Raw genomic sequence first — 26,163 nt, 5'->3', positions numbered from 1 at the left:
TTGCTGGGATAATTTGAATACCTAGTCACCGACTATTTCTTTTCCTTTGCAGGACATCTCTATTTGGAAAGTGGAACATGTTTAGCCTTAACTGAATGTTACTGATTTAGTTCAATTGTGTCAAATTATAAGTCATATACAAAATGTTTTAATCTCCAAGATTTATCAGGTAATAACACTTTCCTAACTAAAATGCCCTAAAGGCTTCCACTGAGGGCACTAATATAAAATCCAAACTATGCAGATCACTTTACAAGAAGGCTTTTATAATCTGGACCCTAGCTGACCTCACCAAATTCACCTCATAATATTTTTCCCTTTGCTATTCAAACTCAAGACATATTGGCCTTGCTTTCTGTTCTTGAACATGCCAAACTCATTCCTGCATTAATATCTTAGTACCACCCCTTCTCTATCTGGAAAAGCCGTCTCTATGATCATGGCTTGACTGACTCATTTAGTCCTTGGTTAAATGTTAGCTTCTTAGTAAAGAGTTTCTCTGAACATGCAATCCATACTATTACTCTCTATCGTATCATCCAATTACACTTGTTTACATAGAACCTATTCCATGTTTACCTGTTCATTATCTGTGCCCATCAAAATTAAACTATAGGAGTCATGGATTTTGTATGTATTGTTCGCCACTGTATCCTTATGCTTATTGATAAATAATTAGAATGAAAAAAATGTACAATCTAAAAGGCAGAATGTAATTAGAAATGTATTTATCAGGGCAAATATCTGTATAAACACTGCCACACAAGGATGATAATGTCAAAACTGAACCACTGGACACCATGTAGAGCCATTATACACAATTCAAAATATTACGTTGTCAGTTAATATACAAATATCGTAATTCAGGCATCTCAAAGGCACTGTAAACTTGTTTATATCTACTGATAGCACTTGTTAGTTGGAAATTGAATATACCTGGACTCTCTAGTCTGTTTACTATCTAGTCTAGTTCTAGTGTTTTCAATCACTGTTTTCCTCACAATATATTTTATTATGTGTCAAGTCATTCTTCCTATTCTTCTTTTAAAAAAATAAGTCTGTTGCTTTTCTCAAATATTTATTCTTCTAAATAAACTGGTCAAATTTCTTAAAGTCACTGAGATTTTTACTAAAATTGCATTAAATATACTTTATTTTAAAGATTTATAACTATTGTAATATATATGTTAGTAATACCTGGTATATATAATTTATATTATTACATATATTTATTTTTTAATCCTCACTCTAGGAGTGAGGGTAATTTTTCCATTGATTTTCAGAGAGTGTGGCAGGGAGGGGAAGGAAGGGAAGGAGGGAGGGGAGAGAGAAAGATCAATGTTACAGAGACACATCAATTGGTTGCCTCCCACATGCTCCTGAAAGGAGGGGGTGGGTCAGGAAGCAGAGAGATGGGACCCGTGACCCTCTGGGCAGGCCAATGCTCTAACCACTGAGTCATGCTGGCCAGGGCTATTTATATTACTATAGAGTAATAAATCTAAACTTCCTTTAAGGTTAATACCTAATAACCAACCAAAAAAAAAAAAAAAAATAATACATGTCCCAGATTACATTCTTTAGGTACATTTATAAAGAAGTTACACATCATTAATTTTATCACTCAATATTTTAGTTGTTATTGTGAATGAAGTTCTAGTCTTTTAAATGTATACTCCAATTGATCAGAAGTGAATAAAAGAATTAATAATACTATCAGTCTTGTAGTATTATTGTAGTTTATCATTATTTCTAAGGTTTCAAGTGACTCTTACAATTATAAGATAGTATCATCTGAATATAATTTTATTCTCAAATACCTTGAGACGCAATTTATAATGCTATTACATATTGGTATAACCTTTCTGTGAAACATGTCAGCAGTACTTATCAAGAGCATTAAAATCATTTGTAATCTAGCCCCAAGGATCCTTTCTCAGAGCTGTATCTTACTAGATGCATTTAGAGATTTATATACAAAGCTGTTCATCAATGTGTCATATATAACAGTAAAAAACAACCAGAAATGGGCTAAGGGGTAAATAGATTATTTATCTACAGGACTAACTACTATGAAATCATTAAAAATCATTTTTAGAAACCAACTTAATGGTAGGGATAAATGGTAGGGCATATTATTATTGGGTGAAAATTCAGAATATACAGCTATATTTTATTATTATGTGTTATGTATATTAAAAGGTTATTAGGGAAAAATTATTAGAAAGAAATGCAACATGATTCTATTAACAATTTGAACAATTGTTTTAAAAATTATAAAATCTCTAATTATAACGCTTGCTTTTTCAAACACACCCCTTACATAAGCATTTCTAGCATTTCATATATGTATATTCTTACTGCATTTTTCACCTTTATACCTTATTGTTATTTTAAAATTCACTACCATATTTAAATTTTTTAAAATTTGAAAATCACTGTATGTTTCAATTTCATAATGGGATTCTTTATCTACGGAGGGGGGAAAAACATAACCAAAACAGTTCTAATATAGTAAATATTCTAAATTCCTGGTACTGCCACAGACACTGTATTGACAACCCATCTGTCTATGAGTCAGAAAGAAATTTGAGTCACCCAAGTTGTCAAAGTCACCTACAACAAAGAAGCTGGCAGCAAATTTTTTGTCTGTAAGCTCTAGATCTTAATCTTATTATTTATTATTTATTCCAGCTTGGTCTTACACGTAAAACACACATCACTGTGCCCAGTATACAGTACAAATGAAAAAAACTGGGGAAAACATTACCTTCTACAACTACCTACCTTTTTGTTTATTCAATAAATCATTCTCTTTAATAAAAAATTTAGTTCAGAGATTTATAGCTCCTCATGTGTTAAGGGGCATTACTCCTCAAAGATCAGAAAACAAAAGGTGGCTCAGTGTTCACAAGGGGGGTGGGGGGAGAGAAGGCTTATGTGAAAAAATTTACAAAGTAAAATCTACTGATGCAAAGTTCTTCTCAGTTTATCTCTGACAAAGCTAAATGCAAAATAATTTTAGATAAGGACCCAAAGGATTAATGGGCAAAATTCAACCTAACAGTAACTAAGCTACTGAATTAAATCACTCAGGTGTTTTCCCTACAAAGTATTTTAGAAACAGTTGCTGCTGCATATCTAGTCCCTGGTATTAATCTTAGTACAAAAGACTGAAAGAATTTCAGTAGCTATTACTATTACAGCAATTTCAAATTTTACAGTGTATAAGTTTTAAATAATTATCTGATTTGTTCCTCACAATCTCCTTTAAAGTTGGGTATATATTGCCAAAACCATTTTAGAGTAAGTTATATACCTACTGATAATGCTGGTTACTTAATTCTACATCTGACTCCTATTCAGTATTATTCCAACAAGAATGTGAGCTGTAAGCCTAGCCAGTGGGGCTCAGTGGCTTAGCATCGACCTATGAACCAGGAGGTCACTGTTCAATTCCAGTCAGGTACATGCCTGGGTTGTTGACTTGATCCCCAGTAGGGGGCATGCATGAGGCAGCAGATCAATAATTCTCTCTCATTATTGATGTTTCTATCCCTCCCTCTCCCTTTCTCTCTCTGAAATAAATATATATATATATATATATATATATATTTTTATTTTTTTTTTAAAGAATATAAGCTTAAGAGGGTAGGAATTTTTGTCTGCTCCCAGAAGAGTGCCTGGCACATAGCTATGGAAATATATGCTAACTTTCCTCTACAGAAATATGCCTAAGGAGCCAAAACAGTGGGAATAAAAATTAATATAAACCCTCCAAGGCTATTGTGAATAAGAGAATAATCTAATCTCACAGGAGAAGGGGGTGGGAGGCAGGGGAGCAGGAAGAGATTAATCAAATAATTTATATGCATATATGCATATCCCATGGACTCAGGCAACAGTGCCAGGAAGGCCGGAGGGGGCTGAATGGAGGGGGCGATAAAGGGGCGGAAATCTGTAATACTGTCAATAACAGAAAATAAATTTTAAAAAATAACCTAAAATTGTTATATTATTCTGATAATGTAACAGTAACTATATTTTATCTATCTTATGATATAGCATATAAGAACACATTTTTATAAAATAAGAGACTGTTTCAATATAATTGTATTAAGAGTTACTTAATGTGCATTCTTTAGCAATTTTATTAAAAACATCTTAATAGCTTTCCAAAACATATAGTCACTTATGAGTTAAAAATATAAAATGACTCATTTATATTTGACAAGAATAATGATTAACTCACAAACAACAACAATAAAAAGACACAATGGGAAAATAATTTTTCTTTGCCAGAAGATAAATAGTAAAATATTTACACAACCCATTCATCTAAAGCAAGTAATGTTTGTGATATATTTCAGAATTGTACAATACGCCCAAAACTTTTACTGATAGGATCATCCTTAAATTTATATTTCAGAAACTTGGTGTTCATGAAGATGGAATATGTGTTTTATAAAATATTGCACGTTATCTTCTTTGCCCTCTCTATACAGTTAAACAAAGTTATAGAGTTAAAATATTAAACTCATAGTTAATAATTAAAATCATAGACTGTCCCTTCTTTTGACATTCACCAATATCATGAAAGTATTTGTTTAATATAAGGGCCGTTAACCTATTTTTTGGGTAGAGGGTTCAGAAAATGCTTTTGAACTCTTAGAAAAGAAAAAAAATATGCACATGCATTAAATATTCTACATTTATACATTGAGCAAAGAAGCTATTTTTAAAAATATATTTTATTGATTTTTTTACAGAGAGGAAGGGAGAGGGATAGAGAGTTAGAAACATCAATGAGAGAGAAACATTGATCAGCTGCCTCCTGCACACCCCCTACTGGGGATGTGCCCGCAACCAAGGTACATGCCCTTGACCAGAATCGAACCTGGGACCCTTCAGTCTACAGGCCAACGCTCTATCCACCTAGCCAAACCAGCTAGGGCCGTGGTCGGCAAACTGCGGCTCGCGAGCCACATGCGGCTCTTTGGCCCCTTGAGTGTGGCTCTTCCACAAAATACCATAGCCTGGGCGAGTCTATTTTGAAGAAGTGGCGTTAGAAGTTTAAAAAATTTGGCTCTCAAAAGAAATTTCAATCGTTGTACTGTTGACATTTGGCTCTGTTGACTAATGAGTTTGCCGACCACTGACTAGGGCAAAGAAGCTATTCTTATGGACAATTGCCTTAGAAGAATCACAACCATTTCACTATTAAAAGAAATGTGTTCTTAAAAATTTGTTCCCATGTTATTTACATTATTCAACATTTCTGCAAAAGAACAATGCGTTTGCCAGTATTGTTACATAGGGAACAAACAATGATCATAAAATTCTGTTACAAATCTTTTGGGTCAGAATAGGAATACATTTGATGTTAAAGAGTTTTAACTCCAAGCTTGAGGTATTCTAATTTCATTTTCCCCTCACTCTACTAAAGTGTAAAATATAATAAGAAAGATTTTAGTAATAGAATTAAAATCAACTTTACTACTAAGGCACTGAAACACTCTAGTTTTAAAAGGAAAGAAGACACACATCAGCATAAGTATATAATAACCATTAATGAAAAAGTGTTATACTAAGAATTATGGTAAAACATTACCAACATGGCCAAATATCATGTTTTTCTACTAGTACATTTCATTTTATTACAATAATTACTAAGTTTTAATGATGATTCTAATCAATGGATATTTTTCAAAGCATACAAATCATTTGATATTTAGTATTATATCCATGCTCTAATTTCATCGATATTAAGCTTACCTTTCCTTTTGGTCCAGACTGCTTAAAACATAAAAAAGAAAAAAAATGTAAGAGGCAAGACCTCATTTTTGATATATCACTGTAGTTTTAGTAACTGTAAATAAGGCAAAACTCTAATGTGATTAATTTGTTTTCAACACATTATATACTATGTTTTGAATCTTGTCAGATATACATATTGTTTTTCCATTTTTGTCAATAGAGAAAATACTTTATATCTAAACATATTTAAGGAAGAAAAAATGATATACAAAGATATGAAAAATTCTTGAAAGCTTTCATTAACCACCCAACATTTGAGTATATGTTATTTTATAGTTATGTAAATAAGTCTTCAAGAAACAATACAATTTCTTGAAAGTTATACAAAAATTTTAGTGGTTCCAACCCTATTATTAGATGTGATTATTTGGTTCTGAGCAAGAAAAATAAATTTTAAGGTTGAAACTTTTGCACCAAAGCCTTAGTATATGGTTTGGGATACAAGGAAAGGTATGGGATTTAAGATCATGGCCTCTAATCAAAATCCCAATGTATAAAAGATCCCCCTTTCTCCATAGTTCATAGAAAACATAAAAAAACTACCAACATCAATTACTTAAAAGTAAAGTTATTAAAGCCCTCAATTTAGAATAAAATTCACATTCTAGAAATATTCCTCTTTATTATAAAAGGAACTAAATATTCAGAACTAAGCAAAACAGTTTGCAAAATCCTTAAGTCCCCACATTAACTCTTGTATTCCTATCATGTGGAACACACAGGTAAAATCAATTTAATCCTAGCAAAAAAGAAAAAAAGAAATATGGTAACTTGGTTTTACAAAAACTACATCGAAAAGAAACACTAATTTTTAATATTTTCAATAGTAAAAAAAGCATTACTATAAACTTACATGATGCCATATTTAAAATTTTACCTTGGCTATTTAAAAAAATGAAATGATCTATATAAAATAAGTTTATGCTCTATAAACAGAAAAATTAGGGAATATGTAATATATCTAATTTATAAGTCATGGAACATTTATAATATTCCTCAATATGTATTTATTATCAAGTCCTACCCTAGGGAAGCTTACATACTTAAAAATAAAGCTTTTAAAAAACGGGAAGGAAGTATAATTAGTAATGTAGGACTTTGTAAAAATGTCAACTTATATTCTTGTTGGACTATCTCATTCTTGAACTAGTGGTGTACCAGTGCTCTTAAAATTTAAAAGAAAAAAAAAGAAAGAAAGGAAAGAAGACTGACTGATTGATTCTGGTATCCATGACTTGATTTAGGACTTCAAAAATTCATTCATTCAAAGTAGTGCTTTTCATTAATAATTAAATCTTGCTTATTCCAGGAGCCCATTTTCCCATGTATGGTGTATAAGTGCTTTTGTAGATATTCATTTTCCCCTATGGGCCTTACAAGTCTTTTTTACCTACCCTTAATAAAAACAAACAAAAAAACAAAAAGTGAAATGTAAATAAAACATAAACCACTAAATGTGCTCTTGTAGCAAGACTGATGAAAATTAGAGGTGAAGATGGTATCGAGTTATATACATTTTTTAATTTCTGCTTTTTTCCATACCAAATACTACCCTTCTCTTCCATCACTGTTAGTAAATCAAGAAACCATCTTTTAATATGAATTAAATTAACATTTGAAATAGCAGTAAGAAAATAGACTGGAATGGTAATATTCTCCCATACAGTAGCTAATCTGATCTGATACTTTAACAATCTTCATTCATTTCTTTTAGATTAAAAAGGTGTGACATACTTGTTTCCGTATCTTACTAAATCACTATAAATTATTCAAAAAGCAGGTCTGATTTATTTACGAGACAAGTTATACCACACTCCAAGAACAGACTGTATGTGTGAATTACTAACTGGTGGCATATCCTTTAATTTCAAATTAAGGGTTGAAAAAATAAAAATTAGAAACTATAAAAGCCAATGTGCTACAGTCACCTGAGGCCTACACTAAGGAAAACCAATGAGTAACTATCTTTTTTTCACGACTTTGACTATGTGGTTTCTACTGCATGCAGTGTTCTCATTTATCTAGTAGACTCAAAAGTTATTACTTTAACACTTCCTTTGTGAATTATTTACCCCTCCCTTTTCTGTAAATAGTACTACACATACTTTGTATATCTCTACTACTGCAATTACCATGAAATTGTTTGTTCACTTGCTTTCTGACCTCTACCTTAATCAGACTTGAACTTTAAGGCAGGGACTTTGTCATATTCATCTTTGACTACTCTGTACCCCATCTATGCCTGGTATATAGTATGAAATGAATGTCTTTGAAGGAAGAAAACTGGGAAAACTCTCAATGACTTGTTTTTGAATTTTAAAATATTTTTAATGACAGTTACACTGCAATAGGAGGTATAAAAAATGTTTATTCTATAAATAAAAAATAAAAATAGAATCTATCCTGCTGACAAAACTTTGGGTTTTCCTTATTGTTCCTACTTTTTCTTGTCAAGTACTTTAGTTCAGGATTGTTTCTACTCAGATTTTGTTTTTTTTTATTTTTAAGAAAAATTTTACTAGTGAATAGCAGTTCCTATTAACAGAATCTAATCTTTCACGAACATGAGTAATGATACACATGCATGGTATAACAAAGTGTGCAGACCAAGAATAAAACAGAACAAACCAATTTCCAGAATAAAGTCAGTTTTTTAACATAACCAACAAAGAAAAGGGAATGAGGAGAAGTCATAGTGTAAATAAATCCAAACTAACAGATAACTTCAAAAGCAATAATAATTTTGGTTGCAGAACATATCACTTGATCATAAATTAGTATTTCAACTTACTAGTTTTCAGAATATCAAGAACACAGATCTTTACCAGCAGTGGAATCTATCAATGTGTGAGAAAATTATACCTCTCTTTTTTCTTTCCCCCTCATTACTCTCTTTTTCTTATTTAGTCTCTTGTTTGTGCCACATGTAGGCCAGAGAGCTTGATTTGTTTGTGTACTTTGTAATAAAGCAAGCCAATTTTTGGTATGTGCAGTGACTTCTTTCTTTTTAGTTGAATTTCCCAAATATTTTATGTGAAAAGTATGATTAAAAATTGATATATTTTAGTAAAAAGGGGTTTTTTTACTATCCTAATACATGAGAAAGATTTAAGATTTTTAAGTAAAAAATACATGTTATAGAAAATCTATGTAAATAGTAAACATAACAACGGTTTGTAATAGGACACTTTCTGAATGAGTAGCAGTCTAGATTGGTATTTTTAAATAATGAACAGCATCTAGCATATATACCAAATCTTTAAATTTTACTAGTTATAAAAATTTTTATGTAACAATTCATAATGCAAGAAATAAAGAGTTTATTTAATTGTTGGAGTCCTAGAATTTTTAGTAAACTGAAATTGACTCAGAATTGAAATTTCATAATCATTTTTGGATGGTTATGAAAAACCTCAAAAAGCATTTAAAACACCAAGCTTTCCCCATTATTTCAAGATTCAAGTAGTACTCCACAGCCAATGAGAACATCAGAATCAATTAAAACTACTAAAACACAAAATTTTCTAAAACATTTAAAACTAATATTGTGATTTATTGACACTATAAAATCCTATGAACCTTATAAAGAAAGTAAGGTAATAACTATAGTGTTACTCATCAGAGCTAAACTACCAGCTGAAGATTCCTCTGTCAAATACTTTAAGTTCCAATGTAATAAAATTAGTATAACTTAACTGGAATATAATGCAATAAAATGGCTTTTATTTAAAGGAGGCATGGGACATACTGACATACTTCAATGTGAGGTTGGGAGGACAAGAAGAGATAGACCAAAGAATTTATATACTTGTATGCACAGTCCATGGACACGGGCAATAATAGGATAGTGAAGACCTGAGGAGGGTGGGCAGGGGTGGGGGTGGGGGGCTGTAGGAATGGGAGATACCTGTAATTCTATCAACAATAAAAATGTGTATTAAAATATAATAAATAAAAAGTCTCTGTACAGAATGTAATTTATTCAAAAGCAAATATAAAAGAATAAAATTCTATGACATGAGTTATTTCAGAGACATGATTTTTAGACAATAGAAACAGTAAAATTTCACAAATTTTAAAAAAATGGGTTTTAAAAAAAAGAGTGAAAAAACTCCTATTAAAGGGCATGGTATATGTATACTAAACAAAGGCAATTAGAATCCTTTACCTTTGAGCTGCTGTTTTTACAATTGGTATCTGTGCATTAGCATGATGAAAACATCTACCATCAATAACAGTTCCAGAACGTAATGATGAATTCTGTGTATTTTCACTACAAATTCAAGAAAAAAAGAATAATTTGAACAACAGAAAGTTACAAATACATATGCAAGATAAATCCTTTAAAATCTGAGTGCATGCACAAAACCACTTAAAAAATGTATAAACCCAATTGGCCATGTTAAATTGTACATTAAGAGTTTTCCACTTTCTGAATTTATCTCTGAACTAGAGGCCCGGTGCATGAATTGGTTCATGGGTGGGGTCCAGCTATCCTGTCCAGATGGGGCCGGGCTGGCTGGGGGGAGAGGCCACGAGCTGTTGGCCAGCTGGTCCAACCCCCTGGTCGAACTCCCATTTAAGGGACAATTTACATATTAGCCTTTTATTATATAGGATGCTTCCAATACAGTTTATGAAAGATAATAAAGAGTAGAACACTAGAATAGAAATCATGAATTCTAAATAAATGTTTAATATTATAAGATTTCCAGTAAATTAATTCAGATGTTTTCTCTCCTTATTCTCTATTTATAAATGAGACTATTATAAAAAGTTTTTAAACCATGAGCACTAGTTTTCTTGCATGCCAGAATACAATGTTAATTGTAAAGAAAATAATGAGTTCTAAATTCTACTTCTAATTCTGCCACTGACTCAAAAGTTACTTAGCTTTTATGTACCTCCACTGCCTGCCTCTAAATTGACAAAGCAGAAATGAATAGTGATTTTCAACCCTATTTCTGGAAGACGTAACAGCCCAGTCATATCAGTAACTGGTTCACTATGACAACTACTAGGAAAGGTTGAAGTGCCTTTACCTCAACTTCTTTTTGTTGCTCAACATGTTAAGTCCAATTGGGTTGCCCTTTAAAGGTTTAAAATTATCAGACTTGTTTCGTCTTGCATATATCTTCCAAGAATCACCAGAACCAGTAGCAACAATTTCAGATTGACGATTTAACTGTAAAAAAAAGAAATCCATAATTTATCAACAACTATTTGAAAACTAATTTATTAAAAATGTGGTAATATATACTAGCTATTAAGGAGGGGTGGGAAGGATGGCAATGGCATGGATCGAAGAGTAAATTCAACTATAATACTTTTATTTCCTAAGGACAACATACACATAGAGGAACATGGGTTTTATGAAATTATTTTCTTTCTTACAAATATATTTTTACTGATTTCAGCCAGGAAGGGAGAGATAGAGAGATAGAAACATCAATGATGAGAGAGTATCATTGATCGGCTACCTCCTGCATGCCCCACACTAGAGATCGAACCTGCAACCTCGGCATGTGACCTGATCAAAAATCAAACCATGACCTTCAGGGTCATAGGTCGATGCTCAACCACTGAGCCATGCCATCCGGGCTGGTATTACTTTCTTTTCATTTAAATATCACCAAAGATATTTGAGAAAATTAAAAGAAAAATAGGCATGCTCTCTCCAGAGCACGCCTACGTCTTTAGTAACCTGCCCTAGCCCCAGGCAGATTACCTTTGCCCTTTTCTCTCCTAAACTCCTAGAGCCCTTCTTTTGCTTCTGTAACTTGTTTTCTGAGCCTATGCAGCCCAGTTGGCTCACTTCTACTACCTCTGTAACTTTCTAAATAAACTTGCTCTTATAATTAAAAAAAAAGTGTACAAAAACAGAAGGGATAAGGGTGGAGGATCTCAGCATAGCTCTTTCCCACAAGAGCAAAATATAAACATTTCCCCTACTTAACAGGCCTTGCTGCTACCTGTAGGGAAGTACAGCCAAATATGCCTTCTACTTCATTTCAACTTGGACAATGTCTTTGGCTTTAGCATGAAAGTTTCTATATAAACACAAAAACAGAGATGTTTTCACACTTTCAAATGATAATATAAACATATATATATCACTATTTAGGTAGCTCACAATATGACAATATAATGGCCCGTGAACCAGGAGGTCACAGTTTGATTCCTGTCCCGGTCAGGCACATGCTAGGGTTTCGGGCTCAGTCCCCAGTAGGGGGGCAAGCAGAAGCAGCCAATCAATGATTCTCTCTCATCATTGATGTTTCTATCTTTCTCTCCCTCTCTGAAACCAATAAAAATATTTAAATAAATAAAATACATATTTTTAAAAAGACCAATCTAACTCCAAAACCTATGATTTCCCAAAATGCACTGCATGAATTTTTATAGCGTTGTTTGTAGAAATATAAATACTGATTGTTAACAAGAGGCAAAACCAAGCAATGTTACTCCCCAAAAGACTGGAAAATCATCAGGATGAAGAATATCTCAAATCAAAAGAACTGCCCTGGCCAGGTGGCTCAGTTGGTCCTGTACACCAAAAGGTGGCAGGTTTGATCCCTAGTGGGAGCAGGTGCAGGAGGCAACTAATAGATGCTTCTCTCTCTGTCTCTCCTTCCCCTTCCTATCACTAAAAGAACAAAAGGAACTATACTAAAAATTCCTGGTTCAATTCCAGGTCAGGTCACATGCCTGGGTTGTGGGCTCGATCCCAAGTGGGGGCATGCAGGAGTCAGCCAATCAATGATTCTCTCATCATCGATGCTTCTATCTCCCCCTTCCTCTCCCTTCCTTTCCGAAATCAATAAACTTATATTTAAAATAAAAAAAGCTTTCTGCTAGTGGATGCCCCAAAGCAAGCATCATTGGCATCTCCCCTCCCGAAGTCGTCAAGTCAGAGTCTTCCAAAGAGCCAGAGCAGCTGCAAAAACTATTTATCAGAGGTTTCAGCTTTGAAACAACTGATGAGAATCACCCCCAACTGCTCCCCCCTGCTGGCCTGATCGATCACAACTGCCCTCCCTTGCAGGCCTGGACTCCTCCCAACTACCCTCCCCTGCAGGCCTGGGCCCCCCCGCAACTGTCCTCCCCTTCAGGCCTGGTCACCCCCAACTGTCCTCCTCTGCCAGCTATCTTGTGTCCACATGGGGGCGTTCATCTTTGACCACATGGGGGTGTCCATCTTGTGTTGGAGTGACAGTCAGTTTGCATATTACTTTTATTAGATAGGATTATTGGCACAGACTATACAATATATCTAAATTGAATTACAGTACCAGACAATATTATAGATGGGTATGAAGTCTGTGATCATCCATTATCATCAATAAACAATTTAATAACCTCTTGAATGACCAAAAAAAAAAAAAAAACAAACAAACAAACAAACAAAAAACCCCACAAAGAATTGTTTCACCTAGCCCTGCTGGTGTGGCTCAGTTGGTTGAACATCATCCCATGCACCAAAAAGTCATTGGTTCGATTTCCAGTCAGGGAATAGTGAAATAGTGTCAAAAAATAGTATTGTTTGATGGAACCATTCAAAAAATGTAAAAACTGCCAAAGCCGGTTTGGCTCAGTGGATAGAGCGTCGGCCTGCGGACTCAAGGGTCCCAGGTTCGATTCTAGTCAAGGGCATGTGCCTTGGTTGCGGGCACATCCCCAGTGGGGGGTGTGCAGGAGGCGGCTGATCGATGTTTCTCTCTCATCGATGTTTCTGACTCTCTGTCCCTCTCTCTTCCTCTCTGTAAAAAATCAATAAAATATTTTTAAAAATGTAAAAACTGTTTCAGGTCATAGACTATAGATTACAGGTTGGATATGGTCTATGAGCTTTGGTTTGCCAACCCCTGTATTATAACATTAATCATTAGGTAACTAATGAGAGTAGCCAGTTACTAGAATTTAAGCTCCACAGAAACAAGAAGCTTGTCTGTTTTTCTCCCTAGCATTTAGAACACTATGCTCAATAGATATCTGCTGCATGAATAAATATTTCATTGGGGCAGCTAAATGTGCAAAAATTGTCAATATGTGGTATCTTCCACACAATCATCACACACCACATAGTGAATTTAACTAAAAACAAGTATACAGGAAATTTAGCAACTAAGAACTTCAGGTAATATAACCTAAAAGAATCTACTACATGATTAGAGAAATTAAAGGCATTTAAGTTTATATATATATATATTTAACCTTTTGCACTCTGATGTTGAATGTGACTCAACACGGTTAGCATCGGTAGCAGCTCGTATGTCGAATTGTATTGAATGTACCAATAATTTGAAATATAAAAAAATCCAAATAAGTAAGTTTGTATGAAAAGAAACTCCAGTTTTTTATTCTACTGCCGCGCTTTGTAAAATCTGGGGTATTTAAAAAATTAAATCCCGAGTAGAATAAAGGAATCGAGAAAAAAGCAAGCGAGTGCAAAGGGTTAATTGATTTCGGGAGTGGGGGGAGAGAGAGAGATCAATGGTGAAAGAGAATCATTGATTGGCTGCCTTGTGCATGCGCCACACTGGGGATCGAGCCCATAATCCAGGCATGTGCCCTAAAAGGGAATCAAACTGTGACCTCCTGAGCCATGCCAGCTGGGTGGTATTTTTAAGTTCTTAAAACAAAAAGGGAAACGATACATAATTATTTAAAAAAAGAGAGAGAGAAAAATTTGAAAGAGAACCAACAGAAGTTCTACAAATGATGTCACTGAAATGCTTTTAAATACATATATGTATAGATTAAATGGCAGATTAATTCTAGCTGAATATATAAGTTAGTGAATTAGAAGATACCTCTGAGAAAATGACCTAGAATATTAATATTGTACAAGGATGGTTTCTTTTTCTGCTCTTTGCCTTCCTTTTTAAATTTCATATGTAAAATACAGGCTAAAGAATATGGAAAAAAATGGTCTTAATATGTTGAATAAAAGTCCCAGAAAGAATAATGGGGAAAGGTAATAGCAAAAAGATAATAGCTAAAATATTTTCAGAACTAATAAAAGACATACATTCTAAAGAGGAACAATGAAACTACCGAAACTCAACAAAAAATAAACTGTAAAAATATGAAAAGATATAAGTATAAGGCTTTACTAAAGCACAAGCTATAATAGCAAAAAATTGGAAAAAACCTCTGCTCATCAATAGGGCATCAACTGATGGTACATCAATCTATGCTACACCCATTACCTGAAGCATTAGGTAGCAATAAAAGAGATAAAAGATCTCTAAATATTTTGCTGTAGAGAATGACCTACAGTTCATAATGTTAAGTAAATGAGAAATTGAGGTGCCAAACAGTGTATCCACTTTCTCCAAGAAGAGTGATATGTACACTAACAAAAGAGAAACATGCAAATTGACCGTACCGCCACTATGCCCACGAGTCAATCAGGAGCAAGTATGCAAATTAACCCAACGAAGATGGCTGCAGCCATGGAGCAAGCAGGAGGCTTGAGTTTCCCCGGCCATGGAGAAAGCCAAGCTTCCTGCCCGCTCTGGCCAGCCCTAGCCTCCGCTTAAGGCTCTAAATTTTCAATTATAGAAGATAAATAAATCCCAACAAAAATGGCGGCAGCCATGGAGCTGGATAGAGCAGGAGACTTGAGCTGCCCCCGGCAATGGAGGAAGCCAAGCTTCCCGCAGCCCTGGCCTCCGCTCAAGGCTACAAAGTTTCAATTATAGAAGATAAATAAATCCCAGATACCAGGACCTCCGCTTGGATCGCCAGGGGGCGTGGCTGGCCTGCAAACCACCACAGGCCCCTTGCCCAGGCCGCCCTACACCCCAAGGGAACCCCCACCCTGATCTGGGACACCCTTCAAGGCAAACCAGCCAGACCCCACCCATGCACCAGGCCTCTACCCTATCTAATAAAACAGCAACATGCCAATTGACTGTCACTCCAACACATAAGATTGCTGCCCCCCATGTGGTCAAAGATGATTACCCCCATGTGGACACAAGATGGCCGCCACAAGATGGCCAGCAGGGGAGGGCAGTTGGGAGCGACCAGGCCTGCAAGGGAGGGCAGTTGTGGCTGATCAGGCCAGCAGGGGAGGGCAGTTGGGAGGGACCAGGCCTGCAAGGGAGCGCAGTTGGGGGCAATCAAGCCTGCAGGGGAGGGCAGTTAGGGATGACCAGGCCCGCAGAGGAGGGAAGTTAGGGGTAACCGGGCCTGCAGGGAAGGGCAGTTGGGGGGGGGGAGGGAGCAGGCCTGCAGGGGAGGGCAGTTAGGGGTAATCAGGCTGGCAGAGGAGCAGTTAGGCATCAATCAGGCTGGCAGGGGAGTGGTTAGGGGGTGATCAGGCTGGCAGGCAGAAGCAGTTAGGGGCAATCAGGGAGGCAGGCAGGCGAGCAGTTGGGAACCAGCAGTGCTGGATTGTGAGAGAGATCCCAGATTGGAGCGGGTGCAGGCTGGGCTGAGGGACACCTGCCCCCATGCACAAATTTTGTGCACCGGGCCTCTAGTATTCTTATAACACACACACACACACACACACACACACACACACACACACACACACACAATAAAATAAAACAAAACAATAATGAAAGGTTAAAGTATAATAGGTTACTTCAGATGAAAGAGTGGATCGAGAAAGTCAGGACAAAAGCTAGACTTCTCTGAATAAAACTTTGATAGATTTGACTTTGGAACCACGTGAATAGTTTTTCATAAGTATTAAACAAATAAATTATTTTTAAAAGGCAATTCCTCAAAATAAAAAACAAAGCTAAAAAATGAAACAAGGTGTGGCTCAGTGGTTGTGAAGCATCCATTTTATATAAAAACTGCTGTTTGAAATTTTAACCCTGCTATTTTGGCTTCTGTAAACACTTGCTTGCTTAAATAATAAGGAAAATAAGACTACTCCCATTTCAGAGAGGCCGTAGACTATGCCCCAGACAGAGTTGTCAGTGCTGACACCAGGCCAGGCCTTGGGATATGGTCTCATGGCCCCTTCCCAGCACATAGGCCTTCTTTCCCAGAAGGCCCGGAAGACTCATTCCAAATTTGGGAGACAAAAGAGCTAGGAGAAGTATAAATAGAAAAGATTTCCTCCATGTGGGGGGGCCCAGAATTTGAAAGGCACATTTTTCTCTGGCCCTGCCCTTAATAAAATGTAACTCCCTTTCTCTGAGCATGGCTTGTTTTTTTCCCCCGACCTTCCGACAGTTAAGCATCGATCTATGAACCAGGAAGTCACAGTTTGATTCCCAGTTACAGCACAGGCCAGTTGTGGGCTCAGTCCCCAGTGGGGGCCATGCAGGAGGCAGTCAATCAATGATTCTCTCTCATCAATGATGTTTCTATCTATATCACCCTCTCCTTTCCTGTCCAAAGTCAATAAAAATATTTTAAAGAACAAAACAAAATTTTAAAAAACCTTGCTCTCACCTAGCTGGTGGAATTACCAACCAGGAATAAATAATTTCAACACAGTAATTTAAATATACATTCCTAGTGGAATATACCTGGTGGTGCCACCAAACAATAAGGAAAGAAACAGGATAAAAAAAAAAATTAAGTCATTTTATTAGTAATTATATTTTAACTAGAGGCCCGATGCAAGAAATCCATGCACACGTAGGCCTTCCTTCCCCTGGCTGCTGGCACTGCCTTCCCTCTGGCACCCAGGATCCAAGCTTTCCTCATAGCCCTGGCTTCATCCTTCTGGACGGAAAGACATCCGGAAGGACATAAGTCTAATTAGCATATTATGCTTTGATTATTATACATTGGTACTGCGAAATTATTTAATGTACCTAACAGGATAAAGCAAGTAAGTAATTAGGTTATCATCATTAGGAACTAAGATACTAAACCCAAGACACATATTTAACAACATAAAAAATACATTTTCTCCAAGGCAATAACCATCAAAAGCAAAGACAAAAGAAAAAAATTGGTTTAAATTATTAGCAAATAGTATCAAAGCAATGAGCCAGTATCTCCAAAAAAAGGTATTTCATCAAACCTAAGACCTTCTAGGATGTATAATTATTGTATGTACTAATATGCAAAGACATTTTTGAAATTAAACCATGTCATGAAATTATAATATGCACCTAGACAGATTTCAGATGTCAAAATGTGAAAAATGTGGATCTCATACTCAATATAAATAGAATTCCTATGAATCAATAATACTCTAAAGACCAAACAGAAAAACGAGCAAAGGATATTAACTGACAGTTATCCAAAAAAATAAATGGACTACATATATGAAATATGTTCAACCTCATTCATGAAGAAAGAAATAAGATACTATTTTTCACGGGAAAAAATCAAAAGGTTGATAACAGTGTAACAAAAGTTTGAGGAAATGGGCACTCTCAGACTTGCTGATAAATTAAGTATAAATCAGGTATAAGAAAATTAGAAATATATCTAACGTGAACGTGATACAGCAGCTCTCCTTCTATATTCATCCTACAGATATACTTGTGTGTGGGCAAAATTACCCATACAGAAGGCTAACTTACTCAAAATTATTTGGGGGGGGGGGGGTTAAGGGGGGGGGAAGGGTGGTAGATAACACCAGAAATGTGGTGGTAATGAATAATAACAGTACATCATAAAATGAAATGGTACATTGAAAAGAATGGAGATACTCTTAATAAACTTTCATGGATGGTCTTCAGACATATTCATTTTTAGAAGAGTAGAAAACATCTGTATAGGATACTACCAATTATGTAAGTGTAAGCAGGTGAGATGAGAATATACATTTTGTTTTAACACATAAATACTGATAGGAAAAACAAGAAACTGGGAACATCATTTGCCTCTAGGATAGCAAAGAGAGGTTGGGACTTAATTTAAAATGTTAACATTTTCTTCTGAAATATTCATTTTTAGTATATAACTTTAAAATAATTTTTAAATTAAAAAAGCAACACTTGCCTTTTTTCCTTTTGAGGTTTCAGAATCCTCATCTTCATCTACACTGAGTAGATTTGCCTCACTGCATATAAAATAAGGGAGGAAGAAACCTTAAATGGCAATTATGACCCATATATTAAATTCAGTTTTATCCTCTTTGTTCACCTAATAATTCAGGGATCAGCAAACTTTTTTCTGTCAAGGGCAATAGAATAAATATTTTAGGCTTTGTAGACCATACTATTGCCATATCAACTACTCATCTTTTCCATTATAGTATAAAAGCCACCATAGATTACTAGTATATGTGTAGTTGTGCTCCAATAAAACAATTAACAAAAATCTAGTGGTTGGCCAGATTGGGCCTGTGTGGCATCATGGTTTGTTGATCCCCACCATAAATGAATAAAGTATTTGTCATCTTATATACGGATTTCATATATGGTCACTCATTTTTACTTTCTGTCTTGGATTTAAAATTAGGGGGAAAGGACAGAGAAACAAACTGGTAGAAAACATTAGCTAATGAAAGGAAGTAATTCCAACAGTATTACTACAATAAAATAGCTATACCTCTACCACTTTGAAAGAACTATCAACTCTTCACTGAGAATCACTGGCCTGAGATTTTAAAAAATCAGACTGATATATCTATTAATAAACAGTTCATGTTAATACCAACTTGTTCAAAAAGCAAGAGCCACTGAAGATCCACTTATAATAAGGAACCAAAGAGTATGATTCATAAATAAAACATACAGGACAGGTAGCACCTTAAAAGACAATTTTTTACATACCCACGACAAATCTTTTCAAAGAGGAACTCAAAATACACCCTTATGAAGGCAACTCTATAAGCTATTTTCAGTGAAATCCTAATATTTATAGTCAAAATGTAAAATGTTTCATTACTGCTTATATAGATGCCAATTTTTTAATGCTAAAAATTCTCTCCTTCCAAACACTTTACAAAAATATTTTTAAAATGCTATGCTTTCTACTCAATTTAATTTCAGATTTAATTCCAATTTTTCAAAATGGCTATCTTTGTTACAGAACCTATGTACTAAATGTCTGTAACAAAAACTATTTTAAATTGAAAATTAATCAGAAATAAAAGACCATAAAATACCAATTTTAAGTGAGAACCTTACCAGTTCTAAGCTCTCCTTCAAATAAAACTTCAGTTCAATAGCTCATAAGTGAAGACACATAAAATGGTAATGATGAATGGAGCTGTTGCCCAGAAAGAAGTGAAGCACCTACAATATTTAGCCAATATACTCTGAATGACTTCTTGTGTAAAATTTCTAAAACGTATTTATAGTTTTGGTAGAACTTGGTGTATATGTTTGTGTTTCTCTAAATTTGCTATTTGTCTGGTTAAGGAAAAAAATCAGATCAATAAACCCAGAAACTATAGCAATGCTGAATCTGTAATACAAATTCTGTATGATGCAAAAGGTTCTATTAAAACCACTATTTGAAATTTTTCACAGAAGTAATTCCAAGTACATTAACAAATATAATGTACACTTTGCTTAGCTTCTGTCTGGGTCAACACCTGTGTTTATCATTTATAGTGTTTCTGCTCTCTCTGGTGATAATCTGATCTGAGATGGACATGGTAGTGAGGATGTAACTGGGAAGAAAGTTACTACAGGATCTAAACTTTCAATCTAAACATACAAAATTCAGAAGTCTTAATCTAGGTTCACTTACTTACTCAAGATAAATGGCAGCTTTTCAAATCACTGAACAGAATCCCGTGTTTATTTTTACTAAGGAACAATTTATTTAGTTGGAATCTGTAGTCTGATTGATATTTAATCATAAGGTTATATATATTGCATGCACTTATTTATACATTTCAAAAGATAAATATAACACAATTATTTACCAATAAAGAACTGCTTTTTCTTCACTAATGCTATTATAAAGGAGTCAATATTTTCTTAAGAATACCATACTCTTAAAAATATTTCCATAGAAAATAATTTATATTATTTTTCTAATGAAAAATTTCGTTCTTATAAAATATCTGAGGGGAAAAAAATCTTACTCTTTATCTGTATCTCCTTCACTTTCTTCTCCATGATCAAAGCTCCAATTATTTTTAAAACCTCCATCTCTCTTAGATTCTGATCTAGTTAAAGCTGAAATAAAAACAAAGATAAGTATTCATTAATAGAGCTATCATCTATAAAATGAAATGGAGCATTCCCCAAGCTCTTTTAGTCTAGAGTTTCTTTTCACTTGAATGCCTTTGATTATTGCTCATGAACACCTTATTTCCCCTAAAGAGAGAAAGAACACTTTAATGTCATCCATGTGTGAGTTTGCTAGAAAAAGCAGCTCAAATTTGTAACATACAATAAAAATGGGGACACACACACATGAATATGTATGAAATGAATATATATGAAATATTTTTAAAAATCAACCCTGTATCTCCATAATTGATTACTGATTCTAGAAATCAGTGCCTGTTAGTTTGCTTGCCTTATTTATGAGAACCATATCCAGACCACTAACTGACCTTTTCTTTACCTTCATCATCTCTGCCTTTTAACAGAAGGGAAACAAACAAAAGATTTTTGTGTTGGCAATATGATGAACTTGTTTAGTGTCTTAGTTCCTAATGATGGCACATGCACTTTCTGAGCAGCACTTCAAAAAAACCTCCATATCAGAAAACCAAACATGCTCATTATGAGTTTTAAAAATTTTATAAGTGCATGGCTGAAAACCGTTGAAGTCATAAACTGGTAAGTGGGAACCTGGAGAAATAAACTTCTGAAATTGTCATTTGAAGCCACATGACAAAATCCTGATGGCCTAGAGCAGGGGTCCTCAAACTTTTTAAACAGGGGACCAGTTCACTGTCCCTCAGACCGTTGGAGGGCCGGACTATAGTTTAAAAAAAACCATGAACACATTCCTATGCACACTGCACATATCTTATTTTGAAGTAAAAAAACAAAACGGCAAAAACACCCGCATGTGGCCCGCGGGCCGTAGTTTGAGGACGCCTGGCCTAGAGCCTGGTTTATAAGATCAAGTTTAGAGCCCCAGAGCCCTGGCTGGTGTGGTTCAGGTCATTGAGCATGTTCCCATGCACCAAAAGGTCGCCATTTGATTCCTAGGGTGTGAGCACATGCCAACATTTCAGGCTCAATCCCCAATAGGGAGTGTGCAGAAGTGTGTTTCTCACACATCAATGTGTCTCTCTCTCTCCCTCCCTCCATCTCTATCTAAAATCAATATATATATAAAGTTTGGGGACACAACAAAATGAAGAGTCAGACTGAATACCAGAATACCTGAAGGGCAACACTCTGATTGGGTGAACTAGGGTAAAACAAATAAACTCACTGAAGAATTCAACAATGGAAATAATAATAATGTCCTGTCCTTGCCTCTGGATTTTTGGATTGAAATATGCACACACACACACACACACACAAGTATATATTCCCATGATTAGAGAATTCCTAACCATAAACTCACAATTACTCAGATTTGGGACCAAATGTTTTATAACATACACTAGAGGCCTAGAGCATGAAAATTCATGCACTGGAGGGGGCAGGCCTGCCCCCTTTCACAGTCCAAGAGCCCTTAGGGGTTGGAGGCGACCAGCAATCAGGGGAAGGCGATGCCCCCATCACACCTCTGCTGCTGCCACTGCCCGCAGCGCAAGCCTCAGCCGGCCCTGGTTACCTGAGCCTCTGGCGGCCCTGGGCAGCCGCCATCTGAGGCTTGCCTGTGCCTCAGGCCGGCCTTGGGCAACTGGGGGACTGAGGGGAAGGGGGGACTCCAGAGGAAGGTGGGCCTTGCCTTGCTGCGTGCCTGACACCCCAGCAGGGCTGAGGGGACTGGGCACCGCCATCTTGTGATTGTGGGCGCTGCCATCTTGGAGGGCATGGCAGTCAATTAGCATATTCCCTCATTGGCTGTGGGTTCCGCCATCTTTGCAACAGTGTGAGGGTTATAGCATATTCCCTCTTTATTAGATAGGATGGCCCAGAAAAGCCCATAATTTTAAAAGTCTCACAAGAAAAGATGCTCACTAAATAAAAATCAAAACTATAATGAGATACTAGTTTGCACCCATTAGGATGGCTATTTCTTTATAAAAATTAAATATAATAAGTAGTAGTGATAAAAATGTGGAGGAATTGAAACTTTTATGCACTACTGGTGGGAATGAAAAATGCTGCAGCCACTGTGGGAAAAGTTGGGCAGTTGACTAAAAAGTTAAACATAAAATTACCCTATGATCCATCAACTCTACTTCTGGGTATACTAGGTGTACGGGTTAATAATGCAGATTTTTTCAATAGATGGAGTTACACATATGTTGATATATATGCGATTTGATATGTATGCTATTTTGTTGTATTGACAACAAGCTTCAAAACTTCATGTGTCAAATTTTCTGAAGGTGTTAACATCATAGATACTTTTACACTTAAAAATGTCAAATTTCATGCCAAAAAAAGAGCATTTGCAGGAAGTTTTAATTCATTACTTTATTTTGAAGAAAAGTGCTGCTGAATACTTGGGGAAGCTTATGGTGAACATGCTCCATCTCAAGATACTTGTGAACACTGGTTTAAATGTTTTAAAAGTGATGATTTTGATGTGAAAAACAAAGAACGTCCAGGTCAAACCGAAAAAATTTGAAGACCAACAATTACATGCATTATTGGATGAAGATCCATGTCAAATTCAAAAACAACTTGCAGAAATATTAAACGTTGCTCAGCAAACAATTTCCAATCATTTACAAGCAATGGGAAAGACTGTAAAGGAAGGAAAATGGGTGCCACATCAACTGAATGAAAGACAAATGGAAAACCGAAAAGTCATTAGTAAAATGTTGCTTTAAAGGCATGAAAGAAACTCTTTTTTGCATCAAATTGTGACTGGTGATGAAAAGTGGATTTATTTTGAGAATCCCAAATGCACAAAATCATGGGTTGATCTAGGTCAACCATCAACATCGACTGCAAGTCCAAATTGCTTCAGAAAGAAGACAATGCTCTGCGTTTGGTGGGATCAGGCAGGTGTGGTGTATTGAGCTTCTAAAACCAGGTGAAACCCGTAATACTGATCGCTAGCGACAACAAATAATCAATTTGAACCACGCTTTGATTGTGAAATGACCAGAATGTGCCAGAAGACACGGCAAAGTAATTTTGCTTCATGACACACTATCACACACTTCAAAACCCGTTAAAGACACATTAAAAGATCTTGCCTGGGAAGTATTAACCCACCCACTGTATTCAACAGACCTTGCTGTTCCGATCGATAGCCCATGCATTTTCTGAGCAGCACTTCAAAACATACAAAGAAGTGGAAAATTGGGTCTCTGAATGGTTTGCCTCAAAACAAGAAAAATTCTATTGGTACGGTATCCACAAATTACCTGAAAGATGCAGGAAATGTGTAGCTAGCGATGGACATTACTTTGAATAAAGCACTTTTGATGTTTCTCTTGAAATTATCATGTTTTCTTTGATTACAGAATCTGTATTATTAACCAATATACCTAGTATACCAAACTAATAACTGAGGGCATGGACTCTGACACTTATACACCAATATTATAGCAGCATTATTCACAACTGCCAAAGGTGGAAACAACCCAAATGTCCACCAACAGATGAATGGATCAACACACGTACACACGCGCACGCGTGTGCACACACACACACACACACACAAATTCACCCATAAAGGAATGAAATTCTGATGCATGGTACAACATGGATGAGCCCTGAAAACATTACACTGAGTGAAATAAACCACTCAGGCAGATACTGTTAAGATTCCACTTATATGAGGTACCTAGAATAGGCATTTTCAGAAAGTAGAACAGCAGCAGCTAAAGGGAGAGTTGAATGGAGAGTTATATTTTAATGGGTAGTTTTTGTTTAGGATGATTAAAAGTTCTGAAAATGGATAGTGGAGATAATTGCATAACATTATGAACATAGTGCCAATATGCAAAACTAGACATTTAAAAATGGTTAAAATGGTAAATTTTATTTTATGTATATTTTACCACAATTAGGGAATGTTTGTAAAGACAAAAAACAAACAAAACTTCTAAATGAACAGCATCCTATATAATAAAAGCCTAATGTGCAAATCGACCAAATGGTGGAATGACCAGTGAATTGACCAGTCACTATGACGCGCACTGACCACCAGGGGGCAGAAAGCTCAATGCAGGAGCTGCCCCAGCCTGCAGACCCCAGGCTAGCCAAGGCGGGTGCCAGCAGGGGCCCCCAATCGCCCTGCTGGTCGCTGCACAGATCGTCCCTGATCGCCGGCCAGGCCTAGGGACCCTACCCGGGCACAAATTTCATGCACCGGGCCTCTAGCAATTCAATATAAATCATCTCTTAATAAACATAAAAGTTAGGGGGTTAGGTAGAAGATAAAGGGGAGATAAATTGTGATGGAAGGAGACTTTACTTGGTGTGGTAAACACTCAATACAGTATACAGATAATGTATTGTAGAACTGTACACCTGTATAATTTTATTAACCAATATCTCCCCAGTAAGTTCGATTAAATATATATATATATATATATATATATATATGTAATTTCATTGCAAGCCTCAAGAAAAGAATTTCAAAATACGTGCATTCACAACCAAAAATATCATTAATCAGGAGAAATTACATCATTAAGAGTAAATTTGAGGAGAACCAAGACAGCATAGGTAAACACCGATACTGGTCACCTCAACAACCACATCAAAATTATAATTAAAATACAGAACAACCATCATTCAGAACTTCCTGCAATCTGGCTGAATGGAAGTCCTACAACTAGAGAAGTAAAGAAAGTACATTGAGACTGGTAGGAGGGGCAGAGGCACAGAACAGGCTGGTCTGACACCCACGTGCCATTTATATCAAGTGGGATATCTAGGCTGCAGAAGACCACCCCTACCCCTACCCCCACCCCTCACCATGAGAAGAAAGGGGTCCCAGCCCCACACTAGATCCCCAGCCCAGGATTCCAGACCTGGGAAGAGAAGTCCCCATAACTTCAGTGGGGATTTTCTCTAAGTGGCACAGAGGCTGCTGGAGATCCAGTAGGTCCTCTTAAAGGGCCAGTGGCCAGAATTACTAGGACTCTATCCTTCTGGTGCACGATCAGGGCTGAGGTGATTTTTTCCAATTCCTAATGTATAAAACCTTTATCCTTTAGTACAGAAGACAAATAGATTGTCTAATATTAACTCACTAGTGGCCCAGTGCAGGAAATTTGTGCACGGGGGAGGGGGTGTGTGTGTGTGTTCCTCAGCCCAGCCTTTACCCTCTCCAATCTGGGACCCCTTGAAGGATGTCCTACTGCCGGTTTACAGGGATCGGGCCTAAACTGGCAGTTGGACATCCCTCTTG

The 26,163-nt window shown here is 36.0% G+C and overlaps 1 protein-coding gene across 5 annotated transcripts in view; it reads right to left on the bottom strand.

Moving 5' to 3' along the window:
• SENP6 (SUMO specific peptidase 6) overlaps nucleotides 1-26,163 on the bottom strand; it is a 97,338-nt gene that overhangs the window by 60,188 nt on the left and 10,987 nt on the right. For 3 of the 5 annotated variants that reach the window (XM_028157887.2, XM_028157460.2, XM_028157686.2), the window contains exons 2-6: nucleotides 20,792-20,885; nucleotides 18,751-18,811; nucleotides 10,860-11,002; nucleotides 9,986-10,090; nucleotides 5,776-5,796 (exon numbers count right to left, since the gene is read on the bottom strand). In XM_028157887.2, the coding sequence (XP_028013688.1) occupies nucleotides 5,776-5,796; nucleotides 9,986-10,090; nucleotides 10,860-11,002; nucleotides 18,751-18,811; nucleotides 20,792-20,885 (424 nt within the window). The remainder of the gene's footprint in view (nucleotides 1-5,775; nucleotides 5,797-9,985; nucleotides 10,091-10,859; nucleotides 11,003-18,750; nucleotides 18,812-20,791; nucleotides 20,886-26,163) is intronic. The other 2 variants (XM_028157525.2, XM_028157583.2) reach the window with 2 other exon arrangements.

Source organism: Eptesicus fuscus, chromosome 10 (genome assembly GCF_027574615.1).
Source record: "Eptesicus fuscus isolate TK198812 chromosome 10, DD_ASM_mEF_20220401, whole genome shotgun sequence".
Taxonomy (NCBI): domain Eukaryota; kingdom Metazoa; phylum Chordata; class Mammalia; order Chiroptera; family Vespertilionidae; genus Eptesicus; species Eptesicus fuscus.
The sequence above is the reverse complement of the archived record's forward strand: the minus strand, read 5'-3'. Positions and strand labels throughout refer to the sequence as shown.